The 22082-nt window shown below is 39.5% G+C and overlaps 1 protein-coding gene across 1 annotated transcript; it reads right to left on the minus strand.

Moving 5' to 3' along the window:
- Positions 1 to 13: 13 nt before the first annotated feature.
- On the minus strand, positions 14 to 21799 carry LOC127658277 (NF-kappa-B inhibitor cactus-like). The gene is made up of 9 exons (XM_052147480.1): positions 20813 to 21799; positions 18996 to 19161; positions 11425 to 11533; positions 7931 to 8138; positions 6379 to 6467; positions 6131 to 6208; positions 5639 to 5806; positions 2279 to 2345; positions 14 to 1139 (listed from the first exon to the last, which is right to left on the minus strand). Exons 1-9 carry the CDS (start codon positions 21369 to 21371, stop codon positions 616 to 618), a joined length of 1968 nt encoding a protein of 655 aa, XP_052003440.1. The 5' UTR covers positions 21372 to 21799; the 3' UTR covers positions 14 to 615.
- Between the last annotated feature and the right edge of the window lie 283 nt (positions 21800 to 22082).

Consider the following 22082-nt stretch of genomic DNA (forward strand, 5'->3'; position numbering starts at 1 on the left):
CAGATAGCTGCCATTTAAAGTTTTTGTCCATTAGAATAAAAGTAGCTGTCAAAATGTTGGGATTTTTTTACATAAACAATATTTTCACCATGCACATTAAAAAACAAAGTGTCAAAAGCATGTCAACATGCTTTTTGGTTGATAATAGCACAGCACTGGTGTTTTCTCTCTCTCTCTCTCTCTCTCTCTCTCTCTCTCTCTCTCTCTCTCTCTCTCTCTCTCTCTCTCTCTAGTTCCATTGTGCTTGATTTATATTGGCTATGATGTGTGTGTAATAAAAGACATTTGAGGACCTCGCTGTTTGAAATGCAGTGTGCTTTTCAAATTCAAATAAATTCAATTGGTTTAATCACTGTCCAAACCAAAATAGTAATGAATAAAATTAAATGAAAAATATTGTATCCCTTTTTTAATTCAATAATATAGCAAGGCACTTATATGGTATAGCAAACATACTAAAACAATTATGTCATTGATTTGACATAACTTCGAAATGAACAGACTTGAAAAATGCTTAGATACACATACATGCTATTAATCTGTAAGTATGTTTTCATCTACAAACAACACCACTTAAGTTGGCCATGTCACAGCTGCTTACACATCTGGCCATTATCAACTTACTCCTCTTTCTTCACTGTTTACACTCATAGAAGACATATCTGATTGGTCACTGCTGTGACTGGACGGCCTTGATTGGTTAACAGTACACTCTGAGGGAGAGCCATACGAAAGCGGCACAGGGATCCCAGGGAAGAAGATGATCTGTGAATCTGAGTAATAGGGATGTCTTTGAATACCAGGGCCATAGTAAAGAGGAGACCCTGGGAATATCATCCTTCTCTGGATGTGAGAGACAGAAGGCTTAATTTGGTCATAGGCTGATGGTGGACGATAGGGGAAAGTATGGAGTGTCATTCCGTAGCTTTCCCTGTTGTCTGCGGCCATATTATTGCATGTCCTTGGTAATGTTTGCACAAGTGTTTTTTCATTGCTGCTCATCAGTGATTGGTGCTCTGAAATGCTCTCTGCTGAATTAATTTGGGGTGAGTGTGAAACAGGAGCCACAGGAGAAAGTGAGGAGCTGCGCTGAAGAGTGGGGGTTAACCGTGGAGAATGATTTGAGCTGCCAGGAGAGCCTAAACAGGAGTGGAAAAAAACAACAACATTTGAAAACTTAAAAGACCCCATAAAATTGCTTGAGGTCAGCAGTTTTCTATCCTTTGGTGACGTTATTGTAACAGGATGTTTGAGCGGGACGTATCGAAAAGCTTATCCTTTTTATTTTTTTTAAATAGCCAATAGGCTTTCTTTACATCACAGTCATGAATCTACTTGCTAGTTGGTTGCAGATGGTATTAAAGGGAAGGACATTCAAGAGAGCATTGAATTAGACAATTGAATTAGGCATATCTGCTATATGATAGTTTTGTCAACTTTTAAGTGCAATAAAATATAGATGGCTACAAAGTTAAAGGCATAGTTCCCCCAAATATGAGAATTCTCTCATAATTTATTCATACTCATGCCATCCTAAATGTGTATGACTTTCTTTCTATTGCAGAATAAAAACGAATAGTTTTAGAAGAATATCTCAGCTCTTCAAGTCATTGCAATGCAAGTGTATGGTGACCAAAAAGCACATAAAGGTTGCATAAAAGTAATCCATTGCATCTTCTGAAGCGATCCTATAGGTTTTGGTAAGAACAGACCAAAATATAACTCCTTTTTCAATTGTAGAACTTGACATGATCTTAAGCTTGATTACACTTCCAAGCACCATCTAGTACTTTGTGCATGCGTCAAGCACTAGGAAGTTTAATCAAGTTTGAAATCATGATCATGCCTAGAGACTGTAATGGCAAGATGTTCAGTGAAAAGGGAGTTATATTTTGGTCTGTTCTCACCCAAAATCGATTGGATCGCTTCATGAGATGGATTAAACCCCTGGAGTCGTGTGGATTGCTTTTATGATACTTTTACTTTTATGGGCTTTTTGGAGCTTCAAAGCTTTGGTCACCATTCACTTGCATTGTGAGGACCAACAGAGCTGAGATATTCTTCTTAAAATCTTTGCTTGTGTTCTGCAGAAGAAAGAAAGTTATACACATCTGGGATGGCATGAGGGTGAGTAAATGATGAGAGAATTTTAATTTTTTTCAATATACATGAATTAAAATCTACAGAATTCAATGGGGTCTTTGATAAAAATTAACTTTAAGTTAATTTTAACTATTTAGTTTCAGAGAGCAGTGAATTGTGTCTGTGTGATTCTTACCATTACTGTTAGACAGCGTTTTCACAGTGTAGCTGCGAGTGCCCTTCCCACGCAGCACGTCAGACACCTTGAGATATAACACATAATCACTTGTTTGGAAGAGTTACAGGAGTTATGGTGATACATCTGACTGATAATTAATATACATTTATTAATACTCAATATAACCGAATAAGGAATTTTGGGAATCACCACTTTTATGATTGCATGCTCTGTTCATTCTATCAGAGGTGGGTAGTAACTTGTTACATTTACTTCATTACAATTACTTGAGTAACATTTTGGGGAAAATTTTACTTTTAGAGTAGGTTTATTAATGGATACTTTTTACTCTCACTCAAGTAAATTTCTAATTAATTTTTTTTACTTTAACTTCTTTACAATGTGTGGCATTACTGTCGTTACATTACTGGGTTTAATTTGAATTAATGTGTAATTTATTGAGAGATTATTGAATGGGACATTTACGAGAGCGGATGTTCACAGCTGCACGCGATGAGACGCTCCCACTTGAGTGATGAGACTGTCTCTCAAGTCATCAGTGCAGCAGCATCAAACTCTTCAAAGTGTAACACTTTCTTTGCTCCACACAGTGAAAAAAATAATAGTTTCGTCAAGCAATGCCTTCTTTTAATACCAAGACAATCTGATATTTCAAGATTAAAGTCATAGCTCCAATTTAAGGCAGCACGCTGAGGTAAATTTAGGCTCTTATTCTAACACAGGCTTTTCTGTGTAATGAGATGGTCATTTTTGTGGTGGCGTAGTGGCTAAAGCACAGGGCTGTTAATCAGAAGGTCACCGGTTCTAACCCCATGGCCACCATCATTGTGTCCTTGAGCAAGGCACTTAACTCCAGGTTGCTCCGGGGGGATTGTCCCTGTAATAATTGCATAATGTAAATGTAAATCAGTACAGAAATATATGCATGTCATAAGCAGTATTTATGCATTTATCGCAGCTACTTCAGGCAGATTAGCTGTGTAAATCCATGTAAACATCCAAGTTAAATGTAAATTACTGCCATTCGCGTGATCGACAACTGGAGCGCGAAAAGACAGCATTTCAACGCGTTCACATGTGATGTGCACAAGGCAATCGTGGCGACGAGAGGCTGTGTCTGCAATCGTTCATTCATTCACTATTTCCTATATAGTGAATGGAAGTTAGTGCACTATATCTCAGCAGTAAGTGAACGAAATGAGTAAATTCGGACTAGAGTGTTGGAGCTCTGAGGCTGGTGCAGAAACGACACATATGACATTTTAAAATACATGGGCCTTATTAGTAATTCTTATTAAATAATATATGAATACAATAAATCTTCATTCTGTTTGTCATTTTTTATATACTGTATACTGTGTTAATATAAAGAGTAAACACACTTGATCAAATACAGAGTACATTTTAAAATGTATCTGTATGTTTTGTCTCTCTATATGTTATTGTTATTTTAAAGTAATGATTTGTCAAAAAGTAATTTACTACATTCAGCATGAAATAAAACATTGCAGGAGTGAAGGAAGCAGTAAACTCTCAGCTCCTACGTCTTCCCCGTGGTGGATTGTGGGAAATTAACCATCATCGGTTGTACTTGAAATGTACACTTGTAATTAGAGTGCATTGTGGGTAAGAATGAGTGAACAAAAGTAGTGAACGAGTGGCTCACTCAGAATTCAGACACTACTACAAAATAGCGAAAACTCAAAATAGTGCACTATATAGTGGATAGGGGCAGTTTCAGACACTGCGAGTGTTCCACGATCAGGGTTGGTGCCCTACGTGGGCTGCATGCTCTGCATTTAGAGAGCGGCAGTACAGAACTAACGATCTAAATACTTACGACATTGAAAACTGTAACTACACTGAAATAAGAATCCACACAGGACTTTAAAAGCCATGAAATAGTGAAAGAAAGCATTAGTAAAGCATGATCTTGCTTTGGTTTATATTTCAGCAATATATATCATGTCCTTGTGGGACATTTTCATGTTTTCACTGTAATACTTACTAGAAATGTTTCCAAACCTCTCTTCTTATTGACAAATTCATCCAGATCTGACAAGAGCCCTTAAAGGGATAGTTCACTCAAAAATTTTAATTCTCATTATTTACTCACCCTCATGCTACCCCAGATGTGTATGACTTTCTTTCATCTGCTGAATTTAAATTAAGATTTTTTGAAGAATTTCCCAGCTCTGTAGGTCCATACAATGCAAGAGAATAGGTGACAAGGTAAAATTTTAAGCTAAACAAACAAACACAAGTCAGAATAAAAATAATCCATAAGACTCTAGTGGTTAAATCAGTATCTTCAGAAGTGAAGTGATAGGTGTGGATGAGAAACAGAGAAACAGATCACTTTCACATTCTTCTTTTGTTTTTGGTGATTCACATTCTTCTCTGCATATCGCCCCCTGCTGTCTAGCAAAAAATTACAAATATTGATCTGTTTCTAACCCACACCTATCATATCACTTCTGAAGACATGGATTAAACCACTGGAGTCTTATGGATTACTTTTATACTGCATTTATGTGCTTTTTGGAGCATCAAAAATTTGGCCTACAGAGCTAAAATAATCTTTTAAAAATTGGAATTTGTGTTCTGCAGATGACTACCCTCATGTTGTTCCAAACCAATGTGAAACTTTGTATTATGTGGAACACAAAAGATGTTAGACACAATGTAGGGACTGACAGTCTTGGTCAACATTCACTTTAAATATATATATATATAAAACCTTCACTGAAAGTTGAAAGAAATTTCCATTAATAATAATAATAATTCTGTAGTACATGTTCAGTGTGTATTATGTAACTGAGTATAGGGGAGTAAATGTCTATTATGTCATTTGTGAAAGTAACAAGTTACATTTACATTTATGCATTTGGCAGACACTTTTATCCAAAGCGACTTACAGTGCACTTATTACAGGGACAATCCCCCCGGAGCAACCTGGAGTTAAGTGTCTTGCTCAAGGACACAATGGTGGTGGCTGTGGGGATCGAACCAGCGACCTTCTGATTAACAGTTATGTGCTTTAGCCCACTATGCAACCACCACTTCTCGAGTACTCTTTTAATTGGATACTTTCTTACTCTTACTCAAGTAATTATTTATGTTAGTACTTTTACTTCTACTTAAGTAATTATGTTTTTGAAGTAATCATACTTTTAACTGAGTACAGCTTTTGGCTACTCTACCCACTTCTGCATTAATATTTACCCTATTGAACTTTATAGTGAAAATATTTTGATGTCAGTTTAATTTTTCATTGCATAAATAGAATAAATCACTTTAAAGTGTTAATAATGATAAAATATATCACCAAAGCCCAACCTTCAATATTTTCCTCACCTTTTTGTTTTTTGCCACCATGATGGCGGTATCATTATGGTTGTTTTTTACACTACTATCAGCTCCATTCTTCAGCAGTATCCTGACAATCTCTATCTGACCTCTGCCACAGGCACTGTGCAAGGCTGTGTTCCCACTGTACGACTGTGCATTCACATTACACCCACTCTGAACAAGCATATATATATATATATAGAAAGAGCGAGAGAGAGAGAGAGAGAGAGAGAGAGAGAGAGAAAGAGGGAGAGAGCGAGACAATGAACATCATGAATAAATGCTTCTGATTCACTCACAGGCAAATCAAAGATTTTAAATTGTGTAACAATGATTAAGAGGCAGAAGACTTCAGCCCATAGTCAAAAATGAAAGAAAAAGATTGTAACAAAAGTGGTGATCAAGAACTTCAACTGAAAACTAGCTCTGCAGAATAGCTGACTCATAAGCTGTAAAGTATGAGGAAAAAATTGTGACATAAAATAAATGCACACACACCTCGATCAGAAAATTGACCATGTCATTAGAGTTGTTTTCTACAGCATGTATCAGTGGACTGCGGCCACTCTTGTTATCCTGTAGTAAAACAGGAAAAGAGACTCATAAACAACAAATACTTCTGCAGTAAATCCTAGAGATAAAGAGGGTAAAGCAAAAGAAGAGAGATGCATGAGGGAAACACAAAATCACAACTGACAAATGAACAGGAAATCGAGTGATTGGGAATGGATGACAATTTCACTGACCCCAGCGTTGAACTCAGCCCCGCTGTCCAATAACATTTTGGCCAACTTTTTATCTCCATTCTGCACAGCTAGGTGGAGGGGAGTCAGACCTTAATAATTAGACAAAAATAATAAATAAATAATAATAATTGTGAAATGAAATGAACCACTAAAGCAACCACTATGTTTCTATGACCATTTTCCAACCTCTCTCTAACGCTTAGAATTAAACAGGCCATTTTTTTGCTGCTGTACCTTTAAGACTCCTATGTAAACACTCTCTTCACATCTGCAATGAAATACAGAGATGTGCTGCACTTTTGTAAGACATTTGTGAACTGCTGCCAAGACAAGAGTGGACACGGGAGGTGGGGGTGTTTTCACAGGATTGCAAATACAACGCAAACCAATACATTTTACACTTTCAGTAAAGGAAAAACTAACAGCATAACTAAAAATAAAAGCTTATTTATTGACCTTTATTTATTTAGGCAATAAATATATTGCACCTCTAAATTGCATGTTTATTTAGTCATTTGTCTTTTCAAAGAAACACTTTCAGTAAGACATTTTAATGTAACTTGTAAGCAGGCTATAAAAAAGTATGCTTTTTTATATAACATTTTATGATTTCTTTCTAAAAATGGGATTAGCCCATATTGTTTTTCTTGATTGACACTCACACATATGACACTGGCACCGGAGATTAACTATAGTTAACTGTAACAAATGAGTCAAAATTAATTTTTCCAAATCAAAATTTCCCAAACATACATTCAGACCCTAATGAAGGAACTAATCAGCTCTACTCCAGAGCACAAGTCCACCTTTAGGCACAAGAGTTGATTTTATTGATTTATTTCCTATCACTGTGAAGGCTTGTATATTTTAAATGGCAGCATAAAAAAGGCCACTAACAATTTTTAAATAGCGCAGTTTGTGTTAACCTGACTTCCCGAATTAAAATATACCATTACATTACAAGTCCTAGCTGTCTCACTAATTTCTGTCAAAAATGTAATTTGTAATATAATATAAAAATGAGTGTTCTCACCCATATGTTTGTTCTGCTTTTGACATCATGTTTATACATGATTTCTTTATCGTATTTACAATTAGACCATCCATCAACAGTTGATAAGAACATCTATGTTATGTTTAGTATATATAATAACTGAAAGGCATTGTCTTGTGCAACAGAAATACAGAAACAGTTAACTGAGTACTAAGATGCTTGTTTGTTCAAGTGTCAGAATCTACAAATAAAGCTAGATGGTGATACTTGTCTCCTTCCTGATCAGTAAAAACTTTCCCAAACATAATCATACAACCATGCAGGAACATCTTATGTTCCATGATGTTTTCTGTTTGTTGCCCCCCAGTGAAACATGTCCAAGAATTAATTTGTAATTTCCGATATGGTAATTTCCCTTATTTCATGGTTGCATCTTATCATGACAGATGGTGACGTGCACAGACATATTATGGCATGGAATATACATTTCTATTGTAATATATTTATTTGTTATTATTTGTGGTACTAAACAGGGCCATATACTAATCCAGAACTCACCCTCATAGTTCCTGATCTCCAGGTGGTGTGAGGAGTCGTGGGCGTAGTGTTTGAGGATTACAGAAAGGCAGTCGACCTCTCCGTGCTCACAGCACAGGTGCAACGCTGTCTGTCCATTACGGTCGAGAGCGTCAGGATCAGCTCCTGCATTCAACAGAGCTTCCACCAGACCAGGCTGATGGGTGATTACAGCCAAGTGCAATGGTGTCTGAGAGAGAGAGAGAGAGAGAGAGAGTGGGTGGGGGTTTAGATAGAGATTTTACAATAGAGCTATGGGCCATCTATTTTTACACCACCCATAACAACTTCCATGCTATTGCATATCAATATTTCTGCAGTTTATCACAAAAATCTATGTTTGAAAAGATGTACAAGTTTGGATTAGAAGGTTGAGTCATATCCTGGTGTGGATTCCTATAACCATAACTGCTATCCTGGAACTTGACTAACAGGTTAAAGGTCTGTTCCACAGATCTACTGATAATGAGATAAAACTGGGCTGACGCTCCTTTGTAAGCATTCCAAGAGCAACACAAATATTCTTCTAGTTCTTCCAATGTAATTTACCACTCAGATGAAGGAAGTAAATTAAAGCTAATGTTGCTGATATTTCAACTTAATACTGTACAGAAAATGAATACAATAAGCCATGAGCAAGTAATCTAATGTGTGAACTGTATGATTTGTTGCCAGAGAGGAAGACTGAAAGTGAGAGAAATAGGCAGAGGTTTGTGGTTTTAATGATACCCACTAAAGATTTGAATCAGTTAAGTCCTGGTAGCAGGTAGAGTTGGCTCTGGGCTGGCATATGGAAGGAGGGTTGATGGTTTGACGCTGGAGGGAGGGAGGGAGGATGTTCTATTAAGGCACATCTTACTAGACAATAAAGAAAGACTGAAGCTGCAGAAATTCCTCTGGTGTCACAATGCCCGTGGCCCTCCCTTCCTATGAAAATAGCACTCATATTTCCCTGAATCCTGTCTGACTCACTGAACATCACACCCTCACTCATGTGTGTGTGTGCTACAAGACATGTTACCACACACATAACATTTTATGGGTTTTTCTTAGTGCTTACATCAGTTGTATAGCTACAACAGTGAAAATCTTCTTTAGGCAAGCCCTCCCTGCAGAAAAAACATTATAAACCAGCCTAAGATAGCTTGCGGTTTCTAACTGGATTAAGTTAGTCTAGCTGGTCTCCCAACCTGGCCAAGATGGGGCTTAACTGGTTTAGCTAGATGGCCAGTTTGCCAAAACCCCTGTAGAATAAGGAAACAGACCAGCCAGGCCAGGCTGCGAGACCAGCTAAGACCAGAAAACCTGTTTATGCTGGTTTTAGATGGGGCTTTTTTCAGCAGGATTTAAAAAGGAAAATGCTCAAGTGAGGAAATGATGGACTAAACCTGGAATAACTTGCCATTAAACAACCATAAAACCTTTCAAGAGAAACTTTGAGTTCTTGGAAGAGCATGAGGGGAGGAAATAACGAGGAGAAAGGGATAGGAGGAGTCAGAAATTACCAAGCGGAGGGGAGAGAGTAGTGATGAAGGGAAGAGATGGATCAGAAGGAAAATCCCTTTCCTTTCCCCTGCCGTGTGTCTTTACATTCACATTCCTGTGCGTAAACACAGGGGGGAAAAGAAGGAAAAAAGAGGGGAATGTTGGCTGAATAAGGACAAGACTGAGGGTGAAGACTCATGACAGAGATGCATGAAACATGAACACATTCTAGTGAACTGAAACTAAATCCTGCATGATTTATCACTGATGACAGAGCTGCAACAAAAGTCAAAAGACAAGAAAAGATATGACAAATAAACAGTGCAAAGCTATTATGTAATGTATAAATTTCTGCCATGCCAAAATTAATTAGTATTTATTACACCTAAAAGTAAGTTTCTATTAGTGAATAGTAGATAAAGCATTCGGTATCATGAGCTAACAATGAACTATAATCAGTTTGAATGTAGTGTTAGTTTACAATGCATTAATGCTAACTTTTAAAGAATAATGTGTTAAATGTGTAAAAATTAATATTTAACAAGATCAATAAACGCTCTACATGTTTTGTTCATTGTTTCATGTTAACTCTTGTGTTCAATTTATGTAATTGTAAAGAGTTACCAGCATATAAATGACTGACATTATTTAAATGAATGTCAATGGTAGATTTAAATGTATTACTGTCTTACTGTGAAGATTTCGTTTAGTCTCTAAGTTGTAATACAAAAGCAGACACATTTTTCTTAATCAAGATAAAATATATAAATATGTTACAAGTGTGCAGAGAAAGAGAGTGAGAGAGCAAAAGGGAAAGTCCCTTTTAATACCCTGTAAACCTCAACATAAGGTATGTTAAGAAACAATCCAGAGTGTGAGGGGGTCATGTGACTTCTCGGAACGAGGAAACTAAAGTTCATACACATGCCGCTATAATTGTGTTTGCACATACTCATACTAGTATAAAACATACACACTTCTGTAAACTGAATTCACTTGAAGGCCATGCAAACAGAAATATCAGTTGCGGTCTTGCTTGACATGCAAAACCTATCATAAACACAAATTTGCCATGCATCCAGGCACACATACACCCTATAAGATTCTTCTCATCTGCATTTCAAATGTCAGTGCCAGTGCTGGTCATGACAGACATGTGGGAGGAGAATATGTTTTACAAAAGAGGAGAGTGGAACTGCAGGGATGGTGATACAAGTCATTCCTGCACGAACGATTTCTAAAGATACAGATAACGATGTACAGTAGTAATAATGATAGCAGTAGTAACACATTCTTCAGTACTATGCCAGTCAGCTGAGAATCTAACTGCTCTTCTAAAATGTTTTTTTTTTTTTAGCATTATTCTCTTTGTTTTGCTTACTAATATCAAGATTGGTCTTGAAATACCTTGAAACCCAAACAAATGCTGCAAATTGAATGTCACATAAAATCTATCAATCCAAGATTCAAAGCTATGCTAATATGCAGTTCACATTTCGGTGGAAATTAAAATTGAAGACAGGATATAACACAAAAGTTAACCTCAAAAATCTGACAGAAAAAAAATTCAGCCCGCAGCTAAGACATATGTGCAGCTTCTGGTAACTGCCTGATGCCTGTGAATTTACATGCATGTAAGTCTCTTTGTGAAAGAGTGTGTCTGTACATCAAGTGAAACCTAAACATGAATTTGAGGTGATATTTGAGGTCTAGCAAGACATGCAATGGCAGTAATTGAGAATGGTGAGAATGGTGGAAGAATGTATTAACACAACATGAAGAGGACAAGAACAGGATGTGAAAGCCAGGGAACAGTCCGACAGGTCTGTGCACTCACAGTGCCACTGACACATGGGAGCACAAAAGCAGAGGACAGAGGTTGTATGTGTTGCTGCAGCCATGTGGTGAGTGCAAGTTGGCAAGCCAGCAGCTTCATAATCAATTTACAGTGTTTGCCTGTTTGTTTTAAGTTGTGTTTGTTTACACCTTACCTGTTGTAGGTTATTGAAAATGTCTAGGTCTTTGTGGGCCTGCCGATATATTTCAATAAGCCAGACAACCAATTCTCTGTTCTCCTTAACCACAGCAATGTGAAGAGGCCTGCAAATACATGAACATAGACAAAGATGCATAAACACATGAATCGTTCACCGTCACTTTCGTACTTCAAAGCAACATACACATTCCTGTAAACCACATAAAAAATAACAACTGATTCATAAATCCTTCAGGGTGCATCAGTCAGAATATTCTGCCTCAGCCAGGAACAATGTTAGCCTCGGTCACATACACTTTAATAGTATAGAAAAAGATGCAATGAAAATGAATGGTGACTGAGGCTAACATTCTGCCTAACATCTGTTTTTGTGTTCAAAGGAAAGAAGAAAGAATGTCATAGAGGGTTTGGATCAATACAAACAGATTTTTCATTTTTGGGTATACTATAAATCAATTCACAGCATTTGCCTGTTTGTTTGTTTGTGTGTTTTTACACCTTACTTGTCATAGGTTATTGAAAATGTCCAGGTCTTTAAGGGCCTGCCGATATATTTCAATAAGCCAGGTGACTAATGCACCATTCTCCTTCACTACAGCAATGGGATGAGGCCTTTTCCTTTAACTTAACTGTAGGACTCTCTACTTGTGATATTTTTTAAGTACACGTAAATCCACCTATAATTTTTGTCCACCAGTTCATAAACTAGTAACATTACATTTTATAGGGATGCATTGTGATTTCAGGAGGAAGAGAAGCTTAGACCAAATAAATCTAGCTTGAATGAATACGGGTTGGTAAACACCTATAACATAATCAATGGAAAGGAGGAGGCGAGAACCGGCTTTTCAATGTAAATAATAGTTTAATGAGAAACTTAAAAGACAACATAAACACACACATGACGGACATGTCCCCTAACGATCTCTCTCTCCCGCACGACACACTGCAGTCGACCTTTATACCTCGGAGGCTTGATTAGCCTAATACGGGACCGGGTGCGTAGGATCATGACCCGGCCCCGCCCTCCGCCCTGCCACATTCCTCCCTCGTTCTCTCAGGCTGGGGAGCCCCCGGCCTGACGTACACCCCTTTCCCTGGGGAGGGCGCCTTCACGCTGTCTGCCGGCAGGTCATCCCCCATCTACCTGGACGAGGGAGGGGACAAGGGGAGGGAAACAGAAATAATTAAAATGGGGAGTACTTCCTGTAACAGTGTAGTACCCCCCAAAAACTGTAAAATTTAAAAGAGGATACAGGCCAACGCAGAGCGACAGTGAGAGAGAGAGGAGAGAGAGATGAAAAAAATAAAAAATAAAAACTCTAACTCGCCAGTTCTCCGATACGCCGCAGCTTGTTCCTCGGCCACTCCTCCACCCTCTATCGGACAACAGCCGCGCCTCTCCGGGCAGATCCGAGGCAGTCCTCCAGCCCCTGGCAGACGGAACACCCCGCCGCGTTCTCGGGGAACAGAAGGGGTCTCCCCCGCCCCTGGCAGCGGTTCTCTCGCTCCAGGTGGTCGGTTAGGAGCCCCTTCTCCCCTCGCGGTCGGCGGCCATCGTCCTCTTCAGGCGGCTGGGCTCCTCGTCCCCCTGGCAGATGGCCGCGGCTGCTCCGTTGGGGTGGACGGTAGTGGCGAGAACTCTATTACGGCGTATCCCTCCTTCCCGGGCTTCGGCACCAGTGTAACATAATCAATGGAAAGGAGGAGGCGAGAACCGGCTTTTCTATGTAAATAATAGTTTAATGAGAAACTTAAAAGACAACATAAACACACACATGACGGACATGTCTGCTAACGATCTCTCTCTCCCGCACGACACCCTGCAGTCGACCTTTATACCTCGGAGGCTTGATTAGCCTAATACGGACCAGGTGCGTAGGATCACGACCCGGCCCCGCCCTCCGCCCTGCCACAACACCCTTTTTCCTTTTTATGAAAGGAAGGTTCACTGTGTGACCCTTTAGCTGACTGAGTGACTACAGGTTTGTGAATCAATTATTTGTTTGACTCATCTTGTACACAGTGGCTCTAAAAGCAACCTCTAAGTGATGTTGGTGAGTACAGGGAAATGCTTAGCTCCCTATCATCTCACAGAAAACCAGTGTGATGTGAGAGCATTGAAGCTAAAGTTTTGGAACAGGAAGAAAACTTTAACACAGTGTGCAAGAGAGAGAGAGAGAGAGAGAGAGAGAGAGAGAGAGAGAGAGAGGACTCTTCTTGAAAAGTTTTAAGTAATGTTTTTTTTCTCTAAATCTGCTTCCAGTAACAGCTACTTTGGTTTGAAGTCACTTCCTGCCCTCGGGGACAATGGCACCATTCTTTCTGTTTTGAATAATAATTATCATTATATTTACTGTTGCATTAGGGGCTTTCTGTGCTTTTCAGACACCTCTATCAGAACTTCCCATGAAACCCTGAGAAAATTCTGCAAAGAAGAAACCTGCACTGGCTTGAAACACACTTTTATATTTTTATCAAAATGTAGGCCTAAACCTTACAAGGCCTTACAAACCTTACATTTCAATTGTCCAAAAACTTAATTTCCATACATAACATACTGACTGACCATTACTATTCAAAACAATTCTAGAACAATGTGATTAATACTCAATAAGTGCAAAAAGCAGATTTATTAAAATTAATAAAAAACTGACTTTGGACCATAGAAGTAATGTTGAAGTATGGTGAGCATGCAGAAGTCATCAAGATAAAATATCAAATCAAGATCAAATTTATCTGCACAGTTAAACAATAGACAGAACTAGCACTCTTAAGGCTAGTTTATACAATGTAACAAGCCAAAATTATTCTACCAAACTAACTACATCACCCCAGGCTGCAATTATTGTAAGTGCAAGGTTGTTTTAAAAATAGTTTGTTGAGGGTGACATCATCGAAGGTTGTCAACCTATCAGGTGGAAAGCTGTCCCTGTTGTTACCTTGTTTTTACAAAAGCCTTGGAGAGATGGGCTTCAATGGAATCCATTTATTAACCTTAAGATCTCTTTAGCTGGCATGTGTAATTGTAAGTAAAGAATGCAATGTCCAAACCACCTCTTCAACTAGCCAAGTTTTTCTCGGTCAAGAATTTCAGGGATGTGTTCAAACAGGAGAAATTTCACCAAACAAACACCTTAGCAGAACAAAAATGTCAGTGAATTTTTTAGGCAAACTAGAAGAATATAGAACTAAAGCAAGAACTAAAAGTGCTGTTGCGATTGCCCCATGTGGGTTATTCCTTTGTAGCAACGTTTTGGGAAGGCCAAAAATCAACTGACACAAACTGTATATAAGCAGGGCTTCCTATAAAGGGGGAGAAAGGGGACAGCTTTCAGGGGCCCGGCTACTGGAGGGGTGGGGGTTTCTACAATACTTAAATCAAGTCTTGACCAAGCTAAAGGTAACCTAACCACCCAAGATTTATTATAATCACCTGAGCTGTGAATATGGCTTTTTCATTTAAAAAATACATCTATTTTTTATGTCTGTGAACAGTTTGGGCATACAAAATATGTCAGTTTGACATCTGCCTTCCTGAAATATGACTTTCTGTTTGGTTTTGACCTGCCCATTGAAAATGAACTGCCAAGTCACAATTTCTCTGTTCCTTGATTTTGAGTAAGAAAAGCAGAAGAGATTACTAGTAGCTTAATTCAGTATTTATTAGCCTTCTTTCCTGTACGTTAGCTCAATGCCTGTGCACTCCAGGAAATCTTGTGCTTTTTCTGTACTGCAGTCATAACCATGATGTGGCATGGGGGGCTTGGTCATGTGTCAGTCTGCGGGAGAGCGAGAGTGGCAAGGATCGTCACCTGGGTTATGATTACCCTAACACCTGTCTATGATTATAGTGGTGGCAGAGGGAGACCTGAAAAGGCACGCCAGAGCGGGGAGAAAGCACCAGGCACGAGCAAGAGAACCCTAAAGCAATACAAAGATCCTTTTCGTTAAGTTGTCTATAAGCCGTGACATTGTATAGAAATAAAGAGACTGAACTTCACTGTTTGCTGTCTCCTGACTCCTCAATTGCCCATGAACATAAAGCTTTTCACAGTTGTGCCGAAAACTTGGCTTTGGAGGAGTACGCCATTATGGAGTCTTCTTCAAAAACATCGCCAGCATCCAGCAGACTCAACACCAGGCCCTCATAGATGTACGCCTGAAGCAGGAACAGTGATTCCAAGTCCTGCTCCAGGAACAAGCAGAGGATCGGCAGGTGCTCCAGAGTCTGATCGCCAGAGAGGGGACTGGCACTGCAACCTTCCCAGAGCACACCCTACCCGCGCCCCCAATGAAGATGGCCTGGAGGCCTTCCTGGACCTCTTTGAAAAGATGGGGGAGGTCTGGAAGTTACATCCCGACCAGTGGGCAGTCCATCTATGGCCCTTACTCTCTGGGGAGGCGAAGCTGGCGGCACTACAAATTCCTGCCGCCAGCTTCCTTATCAACACCTGAAGAAGGTCATCCAGCAATGGGTCGGATGTAGCCCCGAACGAAGCCATCAGCTCTTCCGGTCTTTGAGTTTCGGGAAGCATTTCCGCCCGTTCGCATTTGCCCAAAAGCTCCAGAATGCTTGCTGGAAATGGTTGCTGGCGGAGGGAACCTGCTGCACCATGGATGCTGTCGACCTGGTTGTACTGGAGCAGTTTTTCGCCCAGCTTCTGTGAGGTATGTCCGAGTGGGTCCAGTGCCACTGCCCGGCGTTGCTGGAGGAGGACATCCAGCTGGCAGAGGACTAAATGGCTGTGTTTCCAGGAGGTAGCGATCCAGTTTTTTTTCTGTGTTCTCTCTCCAACCCCTGTGTCTCATGTTTTATTTATCAAATGTTTCTGTTATTTTAGATGTTAAAGGAATATCAATACAAGTTAAGCTCCTTTTTTTTTTAAAAGGAGGGGCAAGTCAAAATAAATGTTTGTGGTAATCAATATTATGCCACAAATGGTGTCAATTGAGCTTAACTTGTATTGAACCCAGAATATTCCTTTAATTTAACTGTGTATATTTGGTGGATTGAAAACTATTTGCATCAAAAATAAATGACATGCAGAGATGCACAATATGGACAAATCTGTCACATCTGAGTCTCTGAGTAATGCAGCTGTGGTACGATTTGTAATATAGCACACAGAAAAAAACAGATTTGCTTGGGAATTGTTCACATAGCAGTAATTATCTTTACTCTGAAATTCTCTCAATTGTCTTGATTTTCAGTAAATCTGTTGCCTAAAAAGGTCTGCAACTCAAAGAGCCCCTTGAGTATTTTTCACAACATTTGTGGCTGACAAGGGAAAGCCAACATTTCAGACTTTTTGCTTTGGATAAACAGACCCATCATAAACACTTTTCCTTGTCACTTCTCATGTGTATTTCTTAATTCGGTAATCTTTGGTTTTGCTGTCACTTACAGTATACTGCAGGTTAGAATACAGTCTCTCTTACTCTCTCTTTTTTTTCAACATATGAAACTCTCTAGGTTCCTGGAAGTGACTGAGAGTTGTTAGACCACAAACCCAGATAAGGCTTGGGTTGAGACTGACGTAGGAACCTGTACATCATTAGAATGAGATGAAGGGATTTTGGAAGGGCAGTGGCACTTGTGTGGCATCCTGTACAGCCCAGAAACACAAACCCCTAACATACCCTGTGGCACATACCTGCTGCTGCCACTGCAGCAAACAAACTCAGAGATACATGAAATAAACATAACTCCAGCAGAAATTGTTACAGTAATTGCGGATACTATAAAATCCCTGCAACCAAGGTGAGAGTGAAGGTATCTCTGTGTCAAAGCACCCCTTTCTGTGCATTGTCTTCCGAGCTGAAGACAGCCTTCACAATACACTGCACCCAATGATTCTACTCGCCTTTAACAAATGCGCACTGTTACCTTGTCAACAACCGCGTCTCCCACTGAAAGTGTTTAAACGCTGGGCCCCATGGGAATTGTAGGCCGGGCCCCATGGGAGTTGTAGGCCCCTGGGCTTCAGCCCATATATGCCTGTGCAATAATGTGCCCCTGCATATAACATGGGAAAACAAGCTAATGTTGCTTGCATCCTCCAAAAGTCAAAGCAATTGCCTATTAATTTATATAAAAGCATAATTGACCTATAGTGCTATAGAGGTCTTCAGACTTAAAAAGAGGAGTAAAGAGTATGGATATAACAAATAGGGGTGTAGAAATGGCACAGGAATATAATCATATAAAGCAGACAGAAACGAGGGGAGAGAGACTGATAAGCAACAGAGAAAAAGCGGTAAAGGAGGAAGTGAGGAGCGGATGTTTGGGTTTTTGAACCCCATTCATTTTAAACTCACAAAGCAGAGAAAAAAATATGAAAGGGCGCGTGATAGAGAGAAAGACACCTGAGAAAACCGCAGTCACACAACAGACTCGCACTAACACCAGGATTTCCCGAAAGTGAGGGTCTGTTAAGCGTTGAGAAAAAAACAAAGTGAGAGCACGAGATGCCCATTGACGCAAGAGCCAGGAGAGAGTACAGAGAAGGAAGAGGCAGTGTGTGTGTGTGTGTGTGTGTGTGTGTGTGTGTGTGTGTGTGTGTGTGTGTGTGTGTGTGTTATGTCTACATGTTGTTTGTGTAAATGCAGTTGAGAGTTATACTGGTAAACGGTATATTGGCAGATATACAGTACATGCAAAAAGTAGACATGAAGCCAGGAAATATGGATATCAGTTCAGAGAAACATGTAGTTTAAAAAGTCACATCAATTACAAAGCAAATAAAATAACAATAAAACTAAACATTTTATTGTGTATAATTGTGAGATTCATGTGGGTTAAGCTATCCCTAGTAAGTTATGTCAAATAAATGACTAGCTAGTAAAGGTATCCATTGAAATTTCAGTGATTCACATATTACCACAATTCTCCTGAACTGAATCTGGATTATTTGCTTACTAAGCATTACTAAACCTTGCTGACTAAACCTTGATATCAACAGCAGGTGTCATATTTGGAGAAGTTTTGCTCACAAGAGAAGTGATATTTTCATACTGAGTGAAAGGTTTAGGTATTACAGTAATACAGTAAATGTGTTTGTGCTAGTGCCAAGCCCGAGGAAACAAGCATGTGTTCATCTCTGGCAACCCTTGGACCAGCCTTTCTCATCGAAGAATCCCCGAGAACCAGTGGCAGATAAAAGAGTGCAAAGCAGTTTTTCTCACTTACTCTTACTCATACCCAAAAGACAATCTCTCTCTCTCTCTCTCTCTCTCTCTCTCTCTCTCTCTCTTTCTCTCCCAATCTTGTAAAGATCAGCAGAACATGCTGAATCTTTCTCTCTCCCTCCTTTACACAAATCCTTTCCCACTGTGTAGCTGAGAGAAATTATCAGATTCATCAGTAATTAGGAAGTGAAATAGCAGAGAAGAATGTACTGGATAGTGTGGGTATTAAATGGTCTGATCTACTCTTCTTTATTTGATGAAAATCAAATGGGAAATGATGTGTAGAAAATATGCTGTTTCACAATAATCAATGCAATGATTGAACTACAATGTGTTTTGAAATGACTTTGAGACTTCCAAGTGTAAAACACTCACGTGTCACCGTCTTCATCTTGGTGTGTTGCCGCAGCGATATCTGCCAGCAGCCGATCTGTGCTTTCTGGTGGAAGAGGAGGAGGCGAGAGAGTGGGAACTGGCATGGCATTCGGTTTATGTGGACTGGAATACTGCTGAGACCACTGGAAGTATGGATAGCCTACGACTTTAGGGGAAAATAAATATTATCATTCACAAACAAAAACCACCATGCATCCTCCAACCAATAAATCAGCCTCAGTCAACATTTACTTTTATGGTATGGAAGACAGAGGCAATGAAAGTGAATGGTGACTGAGGCTAACATTCTGCCTAACATCTCCTTTTATATTCCATTGAAAAAGTAAATCATATGGGTTTGGAACAACATGAGGGTGGGTAAATGACAGAATTTTTAATTTTGAGTGAACCGTTCCTTTAACTGAAACAATTAATCAAATTTGGAGCATTCTAAAACGCTAAATGTGAAAGACACTTAACGTGGCTTAATGTACTAAGATGATGATACTGGAAGACCAAATTCAGTATAATTCACTAGATTTACAAATTATTATGTAGGTTGTTGTATGTAGGTGAAGTGGCATGCACTCCATTTCAAAGATGTTAATGGGATTTCTAAAAAATATATTTTGGCCCTCTTTAGAATCTGTATAGAAATCCTGCATTGCTTCTGCCTGATGTCATAATAATAATGACACTGACACGTTTTGTATATGCTACTGAACCAGACATCCTGCTGATTAGCTCAACTGTTTCACATTGACTGTGCTCAAAGTCTTTCTAGCAAGTCAGTCAACTGTTGGCCATCTTTGGGACACTCTCGGGAGGCTATTTCCATCTCCAATATACTTGAATGGAGAAAGACCAAAAATGGTTTGTCAAGATTACGATCAAAGAACAGTGCATAAAACAGCAATCAAATCTGACAATACTGAAATCATAAATTGTGATTGTTTAACTCATAGTATGCCAAAAAAACTACATTTTCCTGGATTGTACGGCTAATGCGCATCAGCGGCAGGGCAAGGGGGTGGCCAGGCTTCGATCCATGTTGGCCCCCCTGGCCACTCCCTAGCTCAGCCTCTGATAAGCATTAGCTATGATTCCCCCATTAGCCACCCCACTCGCAATTTCCGTTTTGGTCATTTCTTGTCTTGGGCACAATTTAGTGAGTCTTTCTACACCAGTGGTTCTCAACGGGGGGGGGGGGTTATCAATCATGTTAATCAAATCTATAGATATACGTATATATATCTTCATTATACGTATTGGTATGCATTTGTACAGCGGTTCATCTGATTCTGAAGTCTAGCGACGCATCTGAAGTGTCTGGTTTAGCAGTGTCAAATAGACGGGCAAAGTCTAATAGAAGTGGCCAGTCTCTGCAAATGAATCTCTGCTGTGGTTCGCGGGCTGGACTGACCATGACTGCGCAATCATAATGCAGACGCACGCTCTCCAGCCTACTTTCAAAATGACATGTAGGCTAGTTTGAGAATACCAATTAACGAGGATGGTTGCGCATAGCCAAAGAGTTCACAAAATACACTTTTAAAAAAAGTGGACACCTGCAATTGTTACCTTAAGGAGTCATTTCTACCTGATCTAACCCTGATATATTCAGGTTGATTCAGACATGTTCAATAATATTTTTGATATGAATTAGTTATTTAATACAGCTAATACCAGTTAATACAGTCTGTTCTTTTATTGTAGCCTATGATGAATTAATTTGCAATTTACGTGATTTAGCGACAAATCCAGTTCGTTCTTAAAACACAATGTGAAAGATAACTGAAAAATAACTTGAAACTTACAACACGGTGTAAATGGTGAGGCGAACCGGGAGTAATTAACGCTCGGACTGCCACAAGCTTTGGTCAAAATCTTCGCATCTGTACTTAAATGACCCGCGTCAAACTTAAACACTTTCAGTGGTCCACATCTTTCTTCTTTGATTTCGTTGTGCTGTCCTGCCTGAACATTTCTTAGACCGGTGTGATCCTGGTCAAGCGGGTAAGGACGTTTCCTTATCGGAAGCTTAGAAAAAGAGTCAGTCAATTTTCTTCCAAAGTCCTTCAGATCGACGGTGGACTTCACGTTAGGGGTGTAAGGTCGGGTTTGACCGGGATACTCAAGCGTCCTGTTTCCCCTGACATCCCCGTGGTTTCTTTGAGTCGATTGCGAAATTGACGAAGGTCCGAAACTGTCAGGGGGAGATAATCCTTGTTCACTGCTATGAGCTGATTCCACCTGTCTTTGTGGGGTATGTCTACAACGGGATAGGTCACCCGCGGTCCCTTGTGCGCAGCTCCCACTCTCTCTTTTGTTGGTCAGGTCCAGCGGCACAGTGTGATTACTGCCGCTCATGGTCATTTGTCCTCAGGTTTATAGGCCTTATTTCAGACGAATCCTTTTAACAACATTTTCTCAATCTGATATATCTCGAAACACCCCTGGTTCCCAAGTTGACAGTCATCTCATGTCGCCTGGATGGAACAATATCAATACTTACACATGCTTACTTCAAAATAATTTAGCAACGCTAACTGAAGAATTTTGGATAGTTGTCTTCAGGCTGATATTTTCATGCATAGAGCCCACTATAAAATAAGTAATTTCTAAAGTTACGAAAATCTATCATGTATAGGCTAAGCGAATCCTCGAGCTTGCAATACGGATGCAATACTTTTTCTAATTATGGTAATAATACGAATAATTACATTTTAGGGTAATGACAATATGTCATGTGCAAGCTACATTGTTATCTTCCAAGACAGTATACGGGACTGTGCTGCTTGCTATCTCTGTGACCCGTACTATCAATCTGAACTAGTCTCCCTCTCTCATTTACTCAAATTAGGAAGTAGGGGTTTCCCCTTTGTAGTTACCACCCATTTGAAACGATAAAATGGGCAGGTTTTTTCACTTGTGAGATAGGTCTACTTTGTTTTAAATATTATCCAAATTGAATTTTGGCACTTATTTGTAGGCTACTTATTTCTGCGTTGTTAGAATGCCATCGTATTAGCAGTCTGTTGAACTGGAATATGGAATCGCTGAATAACTGTGTTTATTTGGTTTCGG

The sequence above is a fragment of the Xyrauchen texanus genome, chromosome 17 (assembly GCF_025860055.1).
Source record: "Xyrauchen texanus isolate HMW12.3.18 chromosome 17, RBS_HiC_50CHRs, whole genome shotgun sequence".
NCBI classification, from domain to species: Eukaryota; Metazoa; Chordata; class Actinopteri; order Cypriniformes; family Catostomidae; genus Xyrauchen; species Xyrauchen texanus.

What these genes read in the sequence shown, in the direction of transcription:
- LOC127658277 (XM_052147480.1), bottom strand. Translation starts at nt 21,371, where the DNA reads ATGACCATGAGCGGCAGTAATCACACTGTGCCGCTGGACCTGACCAAC. An exon ending in GGAGATCAGGAACTATGAGG is followed by an intron (nt 6,468 to 7,930) that starts GTGAGTTCTGGA and finishes CTAATTATTAAG; the next exon opens with GTCTGACTCCCCTCCACCTA. An exon ending in TGGTCAATTTTCTGATCGAG is followed by an intron (nt 5,807 to 6,130) that starts GTGTGTGTGCAT and finishes ATGCTTGTTCAG; the next exon opens with AGTGGGTGTAATGTGAATGC.